This window comes from Tachypleus tridentatus, chromosome 13, assembly GCF_004210375.1.
Source record: "Tachypleus tridentatus isolate NWPU-2018 chromosome 13, ASM421037v1, whole genome shotgun sequence".
Lineage (NCBI taxonomy): Eukaryota > Metazoa > Arthropoda > Merostomata > Xiphosura > Limulidae > Tachypleus > Tachypleus tridentatus.
The window spans coordinates 187,753,619-187,776,123 of record NC_134837.1 but is presented as its reverse complement, the minus strand read 5'-3'; the positions used below and the strand labels follow the sequence as shown (position 1 = coordinate 187,776,123).

Below are 22,505 nucleotides of genomic sequence, written 5' to 3'. Positions count from 1 at the left end.
GTCGTTAATCAATGGATAAAACGCTTTCAGAATGGCCGGGAATCTGTCAAACGTGACACACGTTCTGGGCGACTTTGACATCATATACTGATGAAACGGTCGTTAAGGTGAAATAAAAAATACTAAGTAATTGACGATTACCTATTCACAAAACTACTGATGAACTGGAGATTTCCTCTGGCTTGCATCACTGGATTTTTTATCGTGGCAATACTCATTCAAACGCTGCTGTCTGTTCAAGTCTTATTGGCATAAAAAAATTCCTGTGATATCACACCCCCCGTTTTGTCCTGATCTTGCTCCGTGCGATATTTTTCTGTTTCCAAAAATAAAAATTAAGGTGAAAGGAAAGAGATCCCATGACATTCCAACTATCCATAATGATGTGAAAGCAGAACTCAGTTACATATCAGTTGAAGACTTCTAGCATTGCTTCCGAAACTGGCAGGAACGTTGGAACAATAATGTATCAGGTGGGGGGAGATTACTTTGAAAGTGATAATAATATTGATGTATGTACATTATTCTTTAGAATAAAAGTGAAGTACTGGAACTTTTTATCACACCTTGTATTTGTTATAGAATAGTTTACTTTTATCTAAATTGTTTTATTAAATTCATTAACTTTTAATTTTAGTGTCAGTATTTCAACATTACTCATAAAATATTGTAATTTATTACAAATTTTACAATGTCTGAATAATTGCGAACTTATAATGTTTATAATAGATGGATATGGTACATTACTGGAAAGACAAAATATTTTCTTATCAAAAATATTTATGTTGATATCCTTATCAATTATTTGAATTTCTAAATCTAAATAATGTGTTTGTATATTAGAAATTGAAGCATTTTCAGTTTCTATTTCTACTGGATAAATACTGTTAATAACTTTATTTACTTCAGGATTATTTATACTAATTAAATCATCTATATATCTGTTAGTTAAGCTAAAAGTACCTGGATTTGTGTAGTTTTCAACAAATATACTCTTCAAAACAAGAAACGCAAAAGGGATATTTTTGTTATTTTAAAGACAAATATGTGTAATAACGTTACAAGCTTAGAGTATGTGATGTTACACGTGTTAAGGCACTGATTGTCAGACCAAAATGACAATAAAAGTTGTGCACTTTGAAAACGGAGGAAAACATCGGATTTTTCGCCAAAACGCATGCGTGTCCAATGAATTTGTTTGAGAGATCTGCATGTTCTGCAAGTGCAACATGTGCAAAATCCCTATAAAAGTGACGGGTTCTCGGTTTCCATAGCTCAGTGTTAAGCTACCGACACGCAATACAGTTACGCCAAGACTGACTGAAGCACAACGCAACAATACCATTGGTTGCTTGGAAGCAGGCGAATCTCGATCAGATGTTGCCAGAGCTGTGAATGTCCACCCAAACACCATCACAAGGCTATGGAATCGTCACCAACAACATGGATCAACTCGTGACCGTCCACGATCTGGCAGACTTTGTGTGACCACGCCCGCACAAGATCGCAACATCCGGTTACGCCACCTTTGGGATAGTACAACCATTGCGACGTCCACTGCCTCAACCATACCAGGGCTGCGTAGGATTTCCGATCAGACCGTACTCAACCGTCTACAAGATTCTTAGGCCCCATGTGCAACCCATCATGGTGAACGTCAACGACGTTTTTCAACATGACAACGCCCGTCCTCGCACAGCCCGACTCACCACTGTCTTCTTGAGACACCACAACATCAACGTTCTTCCCTGGCCCTCCAGATTAACAGATTTAAACCCCATCGAACATCTTTGGGACGAATTGGACCGACGTCTGCGACGGCGATAACCTCAACCGCAGACTCTACCTCAGCTTGCAGCAGCTTTCAGGCTGAGTGGACAGCCATTCCACAGGGTGTGATTCGTCATCTCATCGCTTCCATGGGCAGGAGATGCCAAGCAGTTATTGATGCTCAGGAGGGCATACTCGTTATTGACGTTGAGTGACGTTAAACTTCACCCAGTGAGCGTGGACTTCGCCTTTGCAGACTTTGGATGTTCAGCAGTGAATGTGCAAAATTTCACACATGGCATACAGAACCACCCGGAATAAACTTGTTAACAATTTGTCTCACATTTTGCCTTTTGCGTTTCTTTTTTTGAAGAGTATATATTCTCACAATAGTAAAGATATAAATTTGATATACAAGTAGAGTAATGAGTTTTTATTGGAACTCCTATTACTTATTTAAAACCCTGGTTATTGAAAAATGTATAATTATTGTAAATATAGAAACTTGTATATTTTATGTTTTTGGTGCTAAATATTCTTTGTTCCACTAATATGAAAGGATAACAGAACTATTTTATTAATGCTTTTAAAACAAAGATTAAATCATTTAATTGAAATGTGTTGTACAACGTGGTGAAATCAAATGTTTGAATATTTATTTGTTCATAATTACTTGGATAGTTTAAAATAGGTTGATTGCTTTTTATTATCCTAAAGTACGTTTTTATTATTAACAAGTAAAATATTAAGTAATTTATTTAATAAAATGGCCGATTGTTTAATATAGCTTGTACCCTGGGATTCATTCAGTTAGTTCAGCGTTTATGTTTTTTGTTTCGGCTAAGGCCCGGCATGGCCAAGCGCGTTAAGACGTGCGACATGTAATCTGAAGGTCGCGGGTTCACATCCGATCGCGTCAAACATGCTCGCCCTCCCAGCCGTGGGGGCGTTATAATGTGACGGTCAATCCCACTATTCGTTGGTAAAAGAGTAGCCCAAGAGTTGACAGTGGGTGGTGATGACTAGCTGCCTTCCCTCTAGTCTTACACTGCTAAATTAGGGACGGCTAGCACAGATAGCCTTCGAGAAGCTTTGTGCGAAATTCCAAAAACAAAAAACAAACTTGTTTCGGCTTGTTTTTGGTTATAACAAACTTGCGTATGTATAGATATAGCGACCAAGTTAGTGCAAGTAAATAAGTAAGTGGAAGTGAAAATATATATGAATTTAGATTGCGTGCGAGTTCAACCTTATTTAGTTATTTCTAAAGTGAGTTTAACGCCTTATATTTTAATAACAGAGTAGAAAAGAACAATTTGTTAAATGATGTTTTAAGGTAATTGAGCTCAACTGTGTGCATACTTTGAAGAAAAAGAAGAGAGAATTATTTAAAGCTTTTGATATAACTTTAATCACCAGTGTAAACAATTTTTGTACATGCGTTTGATGTGTTTTGAATGTATTATTTTAAAACAAGTGGATTGTGCGCTGTTTTTCTGTTGAAAATTTTCGTCAACACACCACAGTCACCGACTAGAAAGAATGGCAGCCTTATAAAACCTGACACTGGCGAGCTAGTCAGGACTATATAATGGTAAATGGCAGTGAAAGAAGACGTAAACAGTAATGGAAGTAGGTCTTATGTGCACAACCGTAATGATGACATAAACAGTGTAGAGATTATAATCATGTCAACTAATTTTGACGAATGGGTAAAAAGAAGTAAGTTGGGTTCTAAGATAGCGATCTATTAGAGTCTGTTAAAAAACAACTAACAAGAACTAGAGAGAGAGAAGAGCATCAACAGAGGACAGAATAAGATAATATAGAAATAGAACAAGTGGAAAAGAAGAGGAGAGAATAAAAGCACAAACAGAGGTTGGAAAACTCACCCAACAGAAAGAAATGAAGGACCTAAGAACGATAATGGATCTAAGTGGCCTAACTCTGATGAATACAAAAATGACATGGATGCTTTCCTGAAGAGATATGAAAAAAATAACCGAAAAACAAAGCTGGAACAAAGGTGATAGGGTAGCCTATCTCGAACCAGTTCTCACAGGATAAGGCCTGCAAGTGTATGCAGGCATGGCATCATAAAATGCAATGGACTATGATAAGTTAAAAGTGGCCTTGTTGAAACGTTACTGAAGAATTATAGTGTAAGAAGTTCAGGGAAGTCCAGTATGATATTGAAGAAATAGAATTACAATTTGTGGCACGTCTGAGGTGGTATTTTACAAGGTGGATATTGCTATGATGCGCGCTCAATTATATGGCAACGGTAAAAATATGAGCGGACGCAACATGGGGTCCAGTCAAGAATGTTTAAGCCTAAATACACTCACTCTATACCATGTTGTAAACACAGTTTAAATGTATCGAGTATTTATACTTTTGAAAAACCCAGCAAAAAGTCTACTCGTATACGTTCTATACTTTATTGGGATCAACATCTACGTGGGATAAAATAATTAAGAAAATAAAAATTTGTTAAACAACATTGCTCGACATGATGGAGCTTTTAAGCTGATGGTGTGGGAGCTATTAGACACCAACTCGAACTTTTAGAAGTCTTGAATGAACGCAGTACAAATGATGCAGCTGGAGATAGTCATATCTCTATAATTGATTTGGAATTCAGTGTCTACTCAGTTGTCTGGGACTTGTTGGCAACAAATTAACAAAACAAAGGTGGTAGTGTATAAATATCGTAATCTTCAGAATGTGTTGACACATTTGTTAGATTTAGAATCTAAAATCAAAAGCATTGAAAAAATATTGAAAGCTTTCAAGCAGCTAAAAGAGCCTGTCAAAATTTAAATATTTCAACAGGAGTAAATAAAAGACAAAAACCATGCAAAGATTCATTAAACTTTCATCCACGTTAGATGCACCTCAGAACGGCTGGTATGGGTATTAACACTTTTACTAATAAAACAGAGAACAACGTTTCGACCTTCCCTGGTAATCTTCAGGTTAACAAAGAGAGCGATTGAAAGTTTAGATACGAATTAAAGGACATGTTTATTGTAATCAACGCAATTTAGAAAAAAAAAATCAATTTTATCTAAAGTTATTAAATTCAAATGATGACGAAATTACGACGTCATGTAAGATCTTATGTGAATTTTATTCCAGCGATATTGATTTCATGGAGCTACATTCTGAGTTAAGGTCACAATTTGATAAAATCTAACATCACAGAAAATATGTATGTACCAAATGGAAATGCTACGATATCTTGATAAAAGTGATTTCAGAGAAGTTTTCCAATATCTACATTTTGTTGAAAATACTCTTAACGTTACTTGTTCCAATTGCTTCGGCTGAACGAAGCTTTCTTAAATTAAAAATTATCGACGAGCATAAACATGCTACTATTGACTTAATTCGTTTGGAATTATTTCCATAGAATACAAAACAGCGAAAATACTAAATTATGATAAATTAATGAACATGTTCTTAGCACAGAAAAGAAATAAAAATTTAGTTTTCATTTCTGTATATATCTACTCTATAAATAGTACATTGTTTGTATTTTTGTTTATATAGAATATATAAAATTATTTGAGAATATTATTCTTTTATTTTTAAAATTTTCTTAAAGGGCGCCAAAGGCGTGGTTTGTCTGGGACGGCGAAAATTATCACTAGTGTAAATAATATGTAGTGGTTCCTGTACTAACAGTGTAAATAAATTTCTTCTTGTAAGTATGAAAATGCTATTTCTGCATGTATGCACAGTGTTTCAAAAGCAATCATAAAATGGTAGATCATCATTAAATAAATAAATAAAAATAAGTCTGTAACCATTTAATTCTCGAATTGAACTCCTTACCCATTGACAAGATCGAAAAAAATTAGACTTGTATATCTACATTCTCTTAAATATATTTAATAAGCTGTATGGAAATACCATGGAAGATAAAATATATTTTAAATGTATCCTCTTTTATTTTACAAAATCATTAATATCATACCCAAATATATCAAAATCCATCTTGTATATATAGTAGAGTCTTAGAACTTCACTTTTAGGCACTTGACGGAAATAAAACTTAACTTTATCTGTCGTTATAGATCCTCTGTTTTCAAGCTGTGGTGTTTCTGTTAAGCTTAACTCGTGTTGAAAAACGTAGTGAAAGTCTTGTTCAGCTGTTTCTAATTTACCAATGAAATCATAATGGACGAGGCAGGGTTCGCATCGTTTCGTGTACGGGACCCAGTGATTGTCGTACTTATATACGGGAGTGTCCAACAAATAGCGAACAAATTCTTCGAACGTTGGATGAGCATCACGATTCGATATTTCTTCAACGCCTCGATATTTCTTCATTACTTTGTTCCAGTAATTGTCATAAAAAAAAGACAGTTTATCCCGTGGCCCTAGGACTTTATTCTCATAAGCCGACACTAATCTTGAGAATGGATGTCGAACGAAAATAATCTTGTAAAAATGTTGTCGCGTTTGACGAGAGTAAAACAGAGGACTTATACGAGTAATAGCGTCGTTCGCTTCTATATGAAAAGCAGTGTTGTTATCATGGACAGAATGTGAAGTGGTTTTATTTGTGATTTCGAGAAAATATGTTTTTATAGCAGTAGATGCCACTTTTGGAATAAAACAGTAGTAAATAAGATTGGTCCTGTCCACTAAAATAGTGCACTTTCGGGTTGAACATGTACGAGGCTTACCGTCCACTTCATTACTTGCAATTGACCAAAGTCTGTGTTTCAAGGCAGGTTCTTGTTGATTGCATACCTTCTCGGCTCGACGTAATCTTTCTTTATACCTATTTTCCAGTGCCTCTAGAATGGAATCATTGAAAGCGTTTTCTGGCTTCTGGTGTGAAGAACAAAACATCCGGCTCATTATTGTGTTACACACTTATTTTAAAGATACAATTGAATGGTTTGTAAAATCTTAACTACCCAAGGAGTGTTAATAAACTTACAACTACCAATTACATTAAGCTACATGTTACTAAAATAAGCATACAAGTACCAATTACATTAAGCTAGAGATTATTAAAATAAACAAAAGTACCAATTACATTAAGGTAGAGATTACTAAAATAAACATACAGGTACCAATTACATTAAGCCAGAGGTTAATAAAATAAACTCTATTTTTCCAGAATGTTAAGTAATTTTTATATTAATTATCTTGTTAATTACTTAGAAAATGTTTGAAATGTAAAAATAAAGTAAGTACTGAAAGACTGGTATACCAACTGGATAAAATTATTAATTGGTGCACCATATTTATTAATATGCTTTCCTCTATCAGATATATGTGGATAATTAACATCTTTCTTCACCCTCTGACTGATCATATTACCAAAAATAAACAACAAATGCTGCACTAATTGAGAAGTTCCCAGGGTACAAACTATAAATGTACCCTAATTTTGTTTCGGCTTGTTTGTTAAGTTATAACTAACTTATACACACACAAATCCCATTAGATTCATCTCTCTCTATTTATATATATATATATGTACGTATTCTTTTCTTTAAATATTTCTAGATTTACATACACATCCTTATAAATATATGTACTTAACCAAGTTTTAAAAACTAAAACAAGCCTTAACAATTCAAACCAAAATTCTGTATGTATTAAAAAGGATCAACATGGTACAGAATATAATGTGGGATAGAAGATGTGTCCTAAGTTTTGGAAGTAACTACTGGAGTTAGTGGGGCCACCAGGCTTAACTTACATTGAATTCAATAAGGTACATTCGTGTGTAGTAGAGGGAAGTGTTCCCAAGGTTCAGTTCAGTAAGGCACGTTCACCACAGTAGAGGGAAGTTTTTCCAGGTTGAGTTTACGCTAAAATAAATTTAATAATCTCAAGGAAAACATGAGTAATTGAGAAAACTATCGTAACATATACCTAACGTGCCAATCATTCTTGTAGTGTTTAGGAGGCATGAAAGTCTACAGAAACATTTAATTTGATGGCCGGGAATTCTTTTCTTTTTCCACCTCAAACATCGTTATTTAAATCCATACTTTAAAGAAAGTGTAACCTGACCTTTCGCGTTCTGAAAACGGTATATTTACGTGGAATTCATCCATACGAATGTAAATATATTCATGGTCTAGGACTGATCTATTTAACCTGCTATAGTTGTGAAGAACATAGAATTAAATTTTCATTAAATTAAAACAGCTCCCTCTACGTGATTTCTAATAATAAGTGGCATACCTTTAATCTGAAATGTGATATTACAAATTGGTTTTCACCATATGTTAAGTTGAAAATATCTGTTATGCAGATGTTGCTGTACAATTTCGAATAATCAAATTGACACACTGCCACAAATTACCTAAATTAGGGCCCGGCATGGCCAAATGTGTCAAGGCGTTCGACTCCTAATCTTAGGGTGGCTGGTTCGAATCCCCGTCACACTAAACATGGTCGCCCTTTCAGCCGTGGGGGCGTTATACTGTGACGCTCAATCCCATTATTCGTTGGTAAAAGAGTAGTCCAAGTGTTGGCGGTGGGTGGTGATGACTACCTGCCTTCCCTCTAGTCTTACACTGCTAAATTAGGGACGGCTAGCGCAGATAGCCCTCGAGTAGCTTTGCGCGAAATTCAAAAACAAACAAACAAACAATACCTAAATTAATTTAGGTTACTGTATGGTGAATTATAGAACTTCAGAATTATTGCTTTTAAAGTTAAAAGTTCGAAACTATATCCTCGTTCACTTATACATTAAAGAATAATTATGTTAAAACATCATTCTATTGATGAAAGTTGGCCACGTTAGAACGTTAGCTGGAAAACTAGCACATTGTAGGAGATTAACACGGTGATGGAACGTGTAGTCAGCGGTCAGGAATAGGTCACACGCGCGATATACGTTGTCAAGAAAGAAACCTTAGTCGGCATGTTGTGAAAAGTAGAGGTAATTATGAAATTAGCGCAGCATTTGTGGGGAAATTTCCATTACTGAATAGTATATATATTATTTCAGTTTTGAAAACAATAAACCTGAGAGATATCTCGCCCAATTTGAAAATAATAAGTCTTTACGTTTGTGACCTGGTCTAACCAGTAGATATCTTTAATAATTCTAAAACGGGAAACAGTTTAAAGCAGCTACGTTTTCGATGGATAATTTCTTCAGTTTTTTGACGTAAAGTACTGTCACAAACTAGAATGTTATTTGTTATGTTAAAACACGTAACTCACCTGCGTTATTGTGTTGCCAGTTTCGTTTCTACGATCTTTCAGTAAGAGACCAGTTGGGGAAGATAAAGAAGTACCCGATAAGTACAAACAATAAGTGGCCACAATGATAACGGTAATAAGAAAGATCTGTACTCTGGACGGTGGACATGGGCTCTTTGGAGCGGTTGAATGTTGAATATCTGAACTTGGCAGCTTCATGTTTTGTAGGTTTAATGTATCATCGCATGGCAAGCAGCTATTCAGCTGTAAGACTGACGTCAGCACGTATACAGGAATATCTTCAAACTTTAGTTCTCTACAAACAAATATTTAGCCATCTGTTCCCTGTAAAGCCCTTGTAGTTTGACTTGTTTCAGGAATAGTGGATACACTGGTACTGATAATCTGCCTACAACTAAGATCACGTGATGACTAGTTACTATGTCAAGTTTCTTCCCTACCTTTTGACCTACATTCACAGAGATGCCAACCATTACGATTTGAGCGTAATCATTACGATTTTGTATACATTACGACTATACGCTCATACAGAGAAATATTACGACTCCCAAATTATTATATATTATATAGGCCTATACAATAAAGTGATAAATTGTTCCCCCAGGGCTTGAAAAGGATGAAAAGAAAATTTTAAGCGAGATACAAATAAATTTTGATAATAAGTAAAAGACATAGTCCAAATGGCTACTTGCGATAATCATGTTTGTGCTTGAAATAATAAAAAAATATTTGTATCTCCGACGTCTACTAATTGTTTGAGTGTGGTTTCTCCATACTGGATACGTGAGGGAACCCATAGTTACGTTATCAGTGCTTGTCAGCCAATCAGCGCTCGCGTAGATGGGTATTTTTCGTTTGCTAAGCGGCGTAGAAACGCCAATGTGGTCGTTCATAAGTTGGAAAAAAGTTGCCTCGTTCACCAGATTGTCTTGTTTCCGGCAAATCTAAAAGGACTAAAACTGTGAAAGGGTTCTGTCTACAATCATTACGCTCAGTCATTTGAAATAGTTGGCATCTCTGCATTTATCACAGTCACGAGTGCTGGTAAACTTTAATAAATGATGTTCATTGAATTCCTACATTAAGGTTGCTTATTCGGTTAACATGATTGCATGCAATAATGTTACTGAAAATCTCACTATTCACTGATAAAACAGTCGCTCAAAAGTTAGCAGAGAGTAGAGGTAACTACCTGCCTTTCTTCTATTTCTTCACTGCTAAACTGGGATGACTAACGAAAGATAGCCCTCGTGTTGCTACGCGGGAAATTCCAAACAAATTAAACCATACGTTTTACTTACAATACACTGTTTCATATAAACAACAACAAATGTCTCAACTATATTATTGAGGATTTATAACACGGAAAATTGGCATTAAAAGAAACAAGCAACAGAGTCATGTTGTACTTAAAATTAAGACCAAGTTTTATGAGACTATTAAATTATATGAAAACTATGTTAATACCTGATTTTCTAATTACAAACAACAGCCACCCACAGCCTTCTTTCTCTCGTGATACTTCGTGTTAAATAGTGAAAGTCAGTTCACAGTAATATTTATATTTTAATTTTATATTACACCTGCTACAAAACAGCGTTTTTTATCTTTGGTAACAATTTTATTGTTCAACTAATAGCATACATCTTCTACACTTTATGATGTCGATACCCAAATCTAGTTATAATTTTGATATGAAAACCAATTACCACCATAAAGTATCTATATCTTATGATAGCAGTATTGATACTAGTTAGTATTATTACAACCAGTTTATCTTAAGTTAACAGTATTGGTGAATGCTTTTTTATCACAACTAGATAGAAGCCTAAACCCCATAAATAAATTCTGACTCGATGTCCTCAACGTTAGATCTCGTGAATAAGTCCTGACTCGATGTCGTGAACGTTAGCTCTTGTAAATAAGTCCTAGCTTGATTTCCTCAACGTTAGATCTTGTCGTCAATAAGTCCTGACTCAATGTTCCCAGCATTAGATTTTGTGAATAAGTGCTGACTTGGTGTCCTTGGCGTTAGATTTTGTTGTGAATAAGTCTTGGCTCGATGTCTTCAACGTTGAATACTTCTTTGTTGCCTTGAATGTTGGATCTAAGTTTAAAGTTACCTAAAATTTCTATTATAATATAAACGGTTATTGTAGGTGGAATTCTCATCCCGTAATGTTACGTGAAGGTTTTCTTAAACGTTATTAGTTTTGCAGTTTAATCCTTTTACCTTGTTCTCTCTCTCTCTCGCTAGGTGTTTGGTTATATAAATTGGTATACCCAGGAGGGTCAGGTACACAAGACCTCTTCCTCCTTCCTTTACATTATTTGAATGGACTTATCAATTTATTTAAAGTAAATACAGAGGGCCAGAGTGATAGCATAACTCTTAACTCTGGTCCTTTTCAGCGCAATGTTCATGTATATAGTTGTTTCATTTTATTTATTTATTTTATATATATATATTTTTTAATAAGTCAAGAACGTACCTACAAGTTTAACGGGGAAGTGTTTAGGTCTGTCTTCATCATATATGCAATATCTGTCTAGTTCGAGGCCTGGCATGACCAAGTGTGTTAAGGCGTTCGAGTCGTAATCCAAGGGTCGCGGGTTCGGTCAATCCCATTATTCGTTGGTAAAAGAGTAGCCCAAGAGTGTTGGCGGTGGGTGGTGATGACTAACTGCCTTCCTCTAGTCTTACACGGTTAAATTAGGGATGGCTAGCGCAGATAGCCCTCGAGTAGCTTCGCGCAAAACTTAAAAGAAACACAAACTGTCCAGTTCGCATAACAGCTCATTTTTTCGCCAATTTTTATCAAAATATTTTATTGTACTATGCAGAAGTCTATCTGGTATTGTTTGTGTATTTGAGTATTTGTGCACGAACTTTGAGGAAGTGGTTTTAGGTACTCTATATGCTGATGTAATTAATGTATGCTGTAATGGTTGGAGTTTGGTTTGCAATTGTTTTTCACTTACGTTAATCCATGCAGGAGCTGCATAGTCTACTACTGGTCTAACAGATGTTTTGTATATTTTAATTATGTTTTCAGGTGTTGCTCCACAATTTACCAGTTAGACTCCTAGCATAGTTTATTCTTCGCCAAACTTTAGTTTTTATGTTATTTACATGTTTTATCCGGGTGAATTTAGAATCATATGCTAGCTCTAAAAATTTTGCAGATGTAGCACTCTGTTGAAGCTCTCCGTTCATGTAAATCTGGGGTTGAACTTTTTGATGTTTCGTTGGTGTTGAAAATATCACTAATTGTGATATTTTTGGCAGTATTCACTTAATTTGTTTAGTTGTGGTTGTAAGTTAGTGGCTGCTATTTCTGGTGTAGGGGTACGTTTCCAAATTGCTCCATCATCAGCGAACTGTGATGCGTAGTCATGGTTTAGGTCTTTAAGTGGCATATTATTTACATACATGATGAAGAGAATAGGGCTAACCACCCCTCCTTAAGTGGAGTGAAGAACTCCGAGAAAGGTCCCTCTACATTTATTCTACATTTTCTATTTTCCAAAAAGTTAGATAACCAGCGAATAATTCCACGCGGTAGTCCCATTTCATACATACGGAACCGAAGACCATTGTGCCATACATTGTCGAATACTTTCTCAATATCGAGTAAGCAAGCGACAGTGCATTATTTTTTATTAAAACTATTTATTATCGTTTCAGTTAATCTAATTAATGGATCTGTTGTTTGTCTTTATTTTCTAAATCCGTATTTTTCCAATGGTAATTTTGAAGTATACTTCAAAAATGTGGAGAGTCTATTACTTATTATTCTTTCAAGAATTTTGCCTACGCAGCTGGTCAGGCTGATCGGTCGATAACTGTTTGGTTTATTGGCTGGTTTTCCTTCTTTGTGGAACATTAATATATTAGCTTGCTTCCAAGAAACCGGGATGTATCCAGAGTATAGAGATAAATTAAATATTGCTAATAGGTGGTCAAATAATTTTGGAGTGCCTTTTTTGAGAATAATTGTTTGTATTCCATCATTACCCGGTGCTTTGTTTTTTGAATTTTTGATTGCTTCTTTGAGTTCAGTTGGGGTGATTTTTTGGCGAGTAGTAGAGTATTACGAGGGCTGTTCAAAAAATACGCGGACTGACGTCATAAAACAAAATGTACTTTATTTACAAGTTACAGGTCTGGGACCCCTTCAAAGTACTCTCCTCCCCAACGCACACACTTATCCCAACGGTGTTTTCACTTGTTGAAACAGTCCTGGCACGCTTCTTTTGTAATGTCCTCCAGCTCCTTCGTCGCATTTGCCTTAATCTCGGGAATCGTCTCAAATCTTCTTCCTTTCAAGGGTCTTTTGAGTTTGGGGAACAAGAAAATATCTCAAGGAGCAAGGTCAGGTGAGTAGGGGGAGTGGGGAAGAACAGTGATCGAGTGTTTGGCCAAAAACTCACGAGTTCTGATGCACAAATTTCGCAGCAATGCGGTGCATCTTCAATTTTTCGGTCAAAATCTCGTAACAAGATCCAACTGATAACCCACACTCTTCAGCAAGCTCCCTGACAGTCAGACGTTGATTTGCCCGCACCAGGGTGTTGATTTTGTCGACGTGTGGGTCGTCAGTTGACGTGGAAGGACGTCCAGAACGCTCATCATCTTCAATGGACTGTCGACCATCCTTAAAACGTTCATGCCACTTGAAACATGCCGTACGCTTCATAGCAACATTACCGTAAGCCGTGTTAAACATAGCAAAAGTTTCAGTCGCAGAGTTTCCAAGTTTAACACAAAATTTCACAGTGAGTCGTTGCTCCTTCAGGTCATTCATTCTGAAATCCGCCAAACGAAAAAATCGCACTTCACTTAAAACCGCGTAGCTAATATACAAATGAAGATATCTGCAATCGGGAAATGGCGTCGTAATCAGCTGATCTGTGCGAACCTAGCGACACCAAGCGGATTCCCTTGGAACCAACTGGAGCCGCGCAATTCAAACAGTCCGCGTATTTTTTTAACAGCCCTCGTATAGTCATGTGTGTTATTAGTGTTTCTGCTAATAATGTTGACTGAACAATGTGGTTTGTATAGTTCTATGTTACTTCTTACATGATTGTTTACTTTGTTGTAGTAATAGTTGTTTATATCCAGGTCATTATGTGTTTTAAATGTGTTTTGTAATTGATGTCTGAAGGCTTCTGCTTTTATTTGTTGGTTTGTGCTAAGGTGTTGTTATGTTCCAGTGTTGAGTATTTTCTTGTCGTGGGTTCACTTGTGAATCTGTTTAGGTGTAGCCAGAATTTTCTAGGGTCGGTTTGTTCATTTAGTTGGGAGCAGAAGTTATCCCATTTTTCTTATTTTAGCTGTTTAATTTCTGCTCTAATTTTCTTTCAAATGTTGTTAATTTGTGTTTTTATTTCTTGTTCTCTTGTTGCCATGAATAGTCTTCTTAATTGTCTTCGTTGTTTTATCATTGTTAACAGTTGTTTGGTTGGCTTCCATGCGTTGTTTGTTCTTGTTTCTTTGTTTTTTGAATTTCGCGCAAAGCTACTCAAGGGCTATCTGCGCTAGCCGTATCCAATTTAGCAGTGTGAGACGAGAGGGAAGGCAGCTAATCATCACCACCCACCGCCAACTCTTGGGCTACTCTTTTACCAACGAATAGTAAGATTGACCGTCACATTATAACGCCCCCAGGGCTGAAAGGGCGACCATGTTTGGTGTGACGGGGATTCGAACCCGCGACCCTAAGATTACGAGTCGAAAGCCTTGACACGCTTGGCCATGCTAGGCCTACAGTTAGTACAAAAGTGTTTTATTACACTCTTACACTGGACCAAACCTTTCTCTTAAAATAGTCTGTATACTTCATAGTTATCTATTTTTATCTTTATTCTAAGAAGTTCAACATTTATTGCTCTTAAGTACCGTTATTTTAATGAGAGATATAAAATATGCTCCTCCTAGCGTGATTTATTATGATCAACAGAATAAAAGAAACATGATATTACACCCAAGTTAGCAAGATTTATTTTAATAGGCTAACTAAAACAAACATGCCAAATTGATATACTCAAATTCGTGGGATTTATCGTGAGGGACTTAATGAAGAAAACATTTCAATATAATATACCCAATGTGTAACGATTTATTATCATCAGTTGATTAAAAATGTGTTAATACGATCCACCCAAGATTTATTGTAACATACAAACATGATATCCTCTGTTTGATGGATTTATTATACTCAGGTAAATAAAACAAACATGTTAACTTGATATACCAAATTGGGCGAGATTTAATGTAATCGGTTAAGTAAACAAACACATTAACAAACATTATAACAAACATATTGATGTGATATACACAAGGTAGCGTGATTTATTGTAACTAGGTAAACAAATTTGTTATACTCAAGTTGGAGATATAATAAAAAGGAGTAGCAGAGATGTAATTTTTGTGGTGCAGTTACGGGTTAATGATGTGGCGAAACAGATCAGAGGAGCTAATTAATAAGTACAAGGGGTTGATAAAGACATTTAAACTAAAAGACCATACATTTATTTTGTCAGGAATGCTGCACAGAATTAACTCTGGAGATGAAGTTGTAAGTAAGTCACTAGGGCTATAGGTTAGTATGTAAGAATTACCAAATTGGCTGTTTGTACTTGTGGGGTCAGTACAGTGAAAGAAGGGAGTTTTTATAAGAATGGATAGTTTACATTTAAATATGGTAGAGGATTGTTTTTTTTTTACTAAAGCTATTAACTCAGCTGTAAGGGAAGTTTTAAACTAGGACTAGACAGTGGTAAGGGCCGGGAAAAACTAAATGTAAAAATAATAAGAGGCAGAGTAAAATTTAGCGTAAAAAGTGAGTATAGAAGTAGTTATAAAGATAGGCTTAGTTGTTAATATTGTAATGATAAAAGTATAATAAATAAAATAGATATCTTTAGATCACTGGTAAGAATAGAAGATTTTGATATAATGGAAATAAATGAACCTTGGTTAAATGTAGATGATTTTGATGACAGAAGTTTCTTTGAAATACAAGGTTAATAGGCTATATAACAGGGATAGAGTATTAATGAGGGAGTTGGCTTTATTTATAAAACGCGAGTTATATCCTGTCGAAATTGAGGATATGGAAGATAGTAGCAAGGAGATTGAGTTCATTTGGGTTTCTTTCTGTTAATGGATATAAAGGGAAAAAGTTTTCAGAAGAAGTTTATTATAGACTCAGATGATACTAGTGAAATTAGAAACTACACTGAGATTAAGATTTCAGCTGTTAATGAACTCATAATTATGGATGATTTTAATTTCATACATATTGATAGGAAAATGTTAGAATCAAACTATGAGGGGGAAAGGTTTTTAGAAACTGTTCAGGATGGCTTTCTTCTCCAGTTAGAACTTACTAGAAACAATGCTATTTTAGATTCAGTGTTAACTTATAATACAGAAAAGATCAAGAGAGTAGAATCTGGGAAACATATGGTTGCAAGTGGTTGCTGCTTTACAAGGTTCAATGTTTTCTTGTATATTTTGGTTGCAAATTTAAAAAAGAAGCAAATTGTGAAAAGATGTGACAATAATTATTTCTTGTGAATTGGGTAACTGTGTTATTTGGAGACATGGTTTAGATATGGAAATAGTTAAAGATAATTTTTCAAATATTCAAGGTAGACATATTTCTTATAGAACAAAGTGTAGCTGCAAGTAAATGCAGGTTAGTTCATGGAAGGTTTAACAAATAATATTTTAAAAAATCATAAATTTCAGAAATTTAAATTAACTGGTGTGACAGGAATCTTACAATATGAAGAAAGTTTGTGAAACGGGAAATTAGGACATCAGAAAGGATGTATGAGAAAAGTTGTCTGAAAATATAAAAATTAACAGTAAGGATTTCTTTAAATATATTAAGGATAAACGAAATTTTAGGAGGGGGATAGAACTCCTGGGATGGCTGGGTTATTAACTTCTGCTTTTTCTTCAGGTTTTACTAATAATTTTTGTTGTTGTTTTTTTTTTCATTTGAAGTGAAGCACAAAGCTACACAAAGGGCTGTCTGAGCTCTGCCCACCATGAGTATCAACACATGGTTTCTAGTGCTGTAAGTCCACAGACTGTACCACTGGGGAACTTTTACTAATGAATATTTATGCAGTAGTCCATTTCTTGAACAACTGATAAATGAAAACAAGATGTCTGCATTATTTCTGAGCTGGTTAAGAAAACATGGTGAAGTTTAAAGAACTATACAACTTCTGGGCCAGATAATATTTTTCCAAGGGTTTATAAGATTGGGTATGTGAGTCACTTGCTACTGTTTTTGTCAGCCTTTGAACAGTGAGAGATGTCAGAAGATTGGAAGTTAGCTAATGTAACTCCTCTTTTAATGGTAAAAACTCTCCCAGTTATTATAGCCCTATTAATCTTAAATCAGTTTTTAGAAAAGTTTTTAGAAAGTCTAATAAAATGTTTTGCTAATTCACTTAATAAAGTCTAGAATTTTATTTAATAGTCAACATGGATTCAATGAATGAAAATCTTGCCTTACAAGTCTTTTGACATTCTTTGAAAAGGTCACTGCATATATAGAAAGGAAAAGGTGTAGATTTGGAGTATCTGAATTTTCAGAAAACATTTGACAAGGTGTCATATAAAAAATACTTCTAAAATATTGTTTCTACACGTATCAGGGAAAAGTTAGCATATTGGATAGAAGAGTGGCTGGATGGATGAAAGCAAAGGGTTGTTGCAAATGGAGTTCAGTTAAACTCGATTAATGTTATAAGTGTTGTACCTCAGGGCTCAGTATTACGACCTTTGCTCTTTTGGATTTACATAAATGACATAGATGAAGGAATTATCAATAAATTACTCAAATTCGCATATTATATTAAGGTCTTTTGCTTTGCTGGATGTGAAAAAAATGCTGCTGATTTACAAAATATCTGGCTACCTGTGAAACAGTAGTGATCGACTGGTTGGCTACCCGTGAAATGGTATCGATCGACTGGTTGGCTTCCTGTGAAACGGAAGTGAGCATATGATAGATATTATCGTTGACAAGAATATAGAGGTTTGATACATTATTGCGGTGACTTCATCTCGATAACGTTCAAAATTTCAAGTTATTTCTAGTATATTAAGTAATGGAACTTTTCAACTTTAATTTTGGGTGTGTAATGCAGCGAAGAAAACAAGCACATGATTCCACAATATTTCAACAATTTTCGTGGTTAAGCTAGTAAATTACTCTCACTTATACTGTAAATATACAAAACAAAGAAAAACAAACACGTCAATAACTCCCTCTTTTTACGAAATGTGAGCTTCTCTACAATGTATAGATAACACTAAGTTTATACTGGTGCCATTCATTTAAAGGGGGCTTGCTGACTTCATTGCGTGACTTCCAGCGAGGTCAAAATTACAACTTTCATAAAGTCTAAAATTTTTGAAACTTTCGAATAGAATATAAAAATGACAGATAATTTTGTTAACGAGAATTCAGCGAGTGATACAATACATTGCCAATTAATAAATTTATAGAACTAATGCATCTGTGATTCAGTTAATCCTAAGCAACAGGTGTTTTATCGTTGGTTGGGTTCTTTTGGATTACCTGCTAATAATAATAATAATGCGAAGTACAGCCCATATAACGATAATGATGTAATTTATTCGTTCAATAATGTTTGTACAGGCTGCTTTCACTAGTATGCCTAACTTCACAAACAACATTTAAACAGAAACACCGAAACTAATGTACACCTAACTTAATTATAAACGTACTCGCAGAATTTCACTGCTAATCGATCAATAACTCGATCACTGAGAAGTAAACTACGTCTTACTGATTAACTCACTCACTCACTCACATCGAGGTGGGTGCCAGTGGAATGTCTCCAGACTTACAACGATATAAAGCGGGTTTCTATATCCGTGAAGAGCAGAGGACAGCCAGCTCACTGTGTAACTTTGTGCTTAATTTTATAAAAAACAACAACAAAAATATTTGGGTATTTAATTGGCATTTGTTATCATCAAATTGATAGATGTCACAATCGTCGCCTATGTATAATTTGTTTTTTTTTAATTAAGCACAAAGCTACACAATGGGCTATCTGTGCTCTGCCCACCACGGGTATCGAAACCCGGATTTTAGCGTGTAAGTCCGCAGACATACCGCTGAGCCACTGGGGGGCCACGCGTATGTATAAACAATCAACCAAAGGAAAACAACTTTAAATTAAGAAACGTATATGAACCCAAAAATATTATAAAAGGTATTGAAAATAATATTAACCACAGACCCGGGTAGAGTCACAATAATATTTTATTTGATAGTATAAATAAATATCAACCTTTAATTTTAGTAAACAAAAATAAATATAAGCCAATATAGACCTTACCTCTAATTTTAATAAAAAAAATATGTATCAACCAAATACCTTATTTTCAATTTTAGTAAAGAATAAATATATATCAACTAAAGACCTTGCCTTCAAGTTTAGTAAACAATAAATAAATATCAACTAAAGACCTTGCCTTCAAGTTTAGTAAACAATAAATATATATTAACCAAAGACCTTTTTTAAAATTTAGTAAACGTCACAAAAATATTACACAAGGTAATCGAAAACTGTAATAACCGTTAGATCTATTTTTTTTTCTGTAACTTATTAGGAAATTGCAAAATGGTAGCACAGATTTATCTGCCCAGTTATCATATCTATAGAGACAGGGTGGGAACTTCAACTCTTATTCCTAGACAACTACTGAAGTAATCTAGACTACATACATAACAATTAGTTGAATTTTCTGTAACAACTATTTGACGTATAGATCAAGTGGAGCTAGAGATGCTTGAAACCTGGCTTCCGTTTCTGGTAACGGAAGTAATGGGTCTTGTGGAATTCTCGTGGTTCTGATATTTTCAGTTTTTTCCATTAATTTCTACTAGAACATGTAAACAAAACTCTGTTCATTGTCCTACGTATCTGTCTTCAGATATATACCACACGTTTGTATTTGGTCTTTCGGTTTTGGCTGTTGGTAATAAATGTTTCAACGTACTTGTCCTCAGATAGATGTCACATGCCCGTATTTCTTCATGAATGTTGGCTATTTGTAGCTATTCTTCTATTTCTAATCACACCATACTTGCTTATATTCCCAATCTCTAGTTATTGTGTTTCTAGTTAATTACCCTGTTAATTTGTAGTGTAAAATATTATATTACATTGTTATGCTTTGGAAGTAGTTTAGACAAGCGAGTCTAGAGAAATCAGATCGGACTAATATTTCATTCTAGACGTGTGTGCTGGTGAATACACAAATTAAGTTCATTTCTGTTTGTTTGTAGTTTAATACAAATCAACTATCTGTGCTTTGCCCATTAAGAGTATCGAAACCTGATTATTTCCTAAATGAAATATTCTTTAAAAATATGTTCTGCAGTATATTATTCAGGGACAGGAATAGGGTTTTATGTCCCTAAACAACACACAGTCTTTACTTGATTTAAAGTTATTTTATTCGTTCTCTCGTCTTATATTTGTACATCTTTACCTCTCATGTATATGATACTCTGTTGTAATAACAAGTACTGTTCCCGGTTGGCCCGGCATGGCCAGGTGTATTAAGGCGTTCGATTCGTAATCTGAGAGTTGCGGGTTCGAATCCCCGTCGCACCAAGCATGCTCGCCCTTTCAGCCGTGGTGGCGTTATAATGTGACGGTCATTCCCACTATTCGTTGGCGCTGGGTGGTGATGACTAGCTGCCTTCTTTCTAGTCTTACACTGCTAAATTATGGACGGCTAGGGCAGATATCCCTTGTGTAGCTTTGCGCGAAATTCAAACCAAACCTCGAGGTTACTGATGAGAGAAATATGAGGATTCCTAAACGTTTAATAAATGCTTCTTCTCATCGCTAAGGGATAATTCTACTGTTGCCCACAATATGAGTCCCATAAAGAACTAAGAGGTGATTTTACTGAAGTCAGCGATGTAACTCCCATAAAGAACTGATAGCTGATTCCAGTGAAGTCCATTACATAACTTCCATCAAAAAATTGATGTGTGTTTCCACTGAAGTCCATGACATACATATATGTTCAAGTTACTCTTAGTAACATTTCAAAAAACTGCTCATATGAAAATGGGCTAACAGTTTGTAAGGAATTTACGGTTGACAAATGCACTAACATACAAACACATTGCTGCTTAAAAGGAAGTTACTGATTAAATAATTTTAAGTAAATTAATAAAGAGAAAACTATGCTCCTACAATGAGTTTCATGTTTATTTAATATGGGGAATGTATGAAAGCCATACTTTCATATATTTAACAGTAAAATAAGATAGAACTGGTTGAACACAAATCACGTTTATGATGTCATATTTATACACAAGTGGGTCTGTCATTATTACAACTGTTTACTTTGTGATTTATACATAAGTGGGTTTATTATTATTACAAATGTTTACTGTGTGATCTATACACAAGTGGGCTTATTGTTATTACGACTGTTTACTCTGTGATTTTCATTGTTAGAAGTGTACTTTTCTTGCTTTCTGTCTGGCAATGTGATCAGTGATTCTGCTGACATACAATGTACAGACTAGTTCTCAGCTGTAAGGGATCTGGGTCAGTCGGTCAGTCTTGGACAATGGTCAAGCGCAGATAATGTTTTCTCAGTTTCATATTGCTAAAAGATTTCTACCCTTCTACAACTGTGGCTGGAAATGTTCAGAAAATGCGAAATTGAAAGTGGATATAGCTTGAATTTATATAGTTTCCTTAGGAGATCTAAAGGACTTGATATAGTACCAGCAACGTTTGTGGATGGCTATTAGAATTTTAAGTTCTTTCACGAATTTTTTTGACACATCAGATATATATTTGGTGAGAAATTCCATACTTTTTGAATGTAGATCATTTTGTGATATATTTAGATATCAGAACAAGTCTGATTGATATCCATGGTACTCTATACCTTGTAATGAGCTCAACAGGAACAGAATCTATAATCTCATAAAATGTGTTTCGTCTGAGTTTTGTCTTGTCTACAGGTTAATTTCCTTCACAATCAGGTCATCTTTATTGTCATCGTGAAACTACCTGGGAACTATTTTTTGTTTTACATCAGTTGTGGCAGAAGATTCGTATTATTTGTAATCAATTTAGCTTCCTTAATAATTAATTAATAATTAAGCTCCAATGTTCACGCAGTGTCATTACATCAGTCAACATACTTTCAATGTTGCCCACTTCAATATCAGTGGTATCTTTGTGGGCCTGCAATACTTGACTGCGCTGATCAATGATCACAAGTACTTATAACTAGATTCCAGCCATCAAGATGTAAAAAAATATCACCGCAGATAGTCAGTTATACACTTACCTTCAGTTCTTGTTTAAGATATAAGATTTGGTTCATGAATTTTTGGTAGTGCGACCAAAATCCCACGAAGATGAGCTGCAAAAGGACTAACGCTGTCCACTCCGTCCATCGTGTTCCTGAAATG

The 22,505-nt window shown here is 35.0% G+C and overlaps 1 protein-coding gene across 2 annotated transcripts in view; it reads right to left on the bottom strand.

The window, feature by feature from the left end:
• Positions 1-4,882: 4,882 nt before the first annotated feature.
• LOC143237158 (carbohydrate sulfotransferase 11-like) overlaps positions 4,883-22,505 on the bottom strand; it is a 28,096-nt gene continuing 10,473 nt past the window's right edge. Inside the window, exons 2-3 of one of the 2 annotated variants that reach the window (XM_076476105.1) lie at positions 22,382-22,497; positions 4,883-6,615 (exon numbers count right to left, since the gene is read on the bottom strand). In XM_076476105.1, the coding sequence (XP_076332220.1) occupies positions 5,725-6,615; positions 22,382-22,417 (927 nt within the window). In that variant the 5' untranslated portion in view covers positions 22,418-22,497 and the 3' untranslated portion in view covers positions 4,883-5,724. Of the gene's footprint in view, positions 6,616-8,982; positions 9,809-22,381; positions 22,498-22,505 lie in introns of those variants that run through there. The other variant, XM_076476104.1, reaches the window with a different exon arrangement.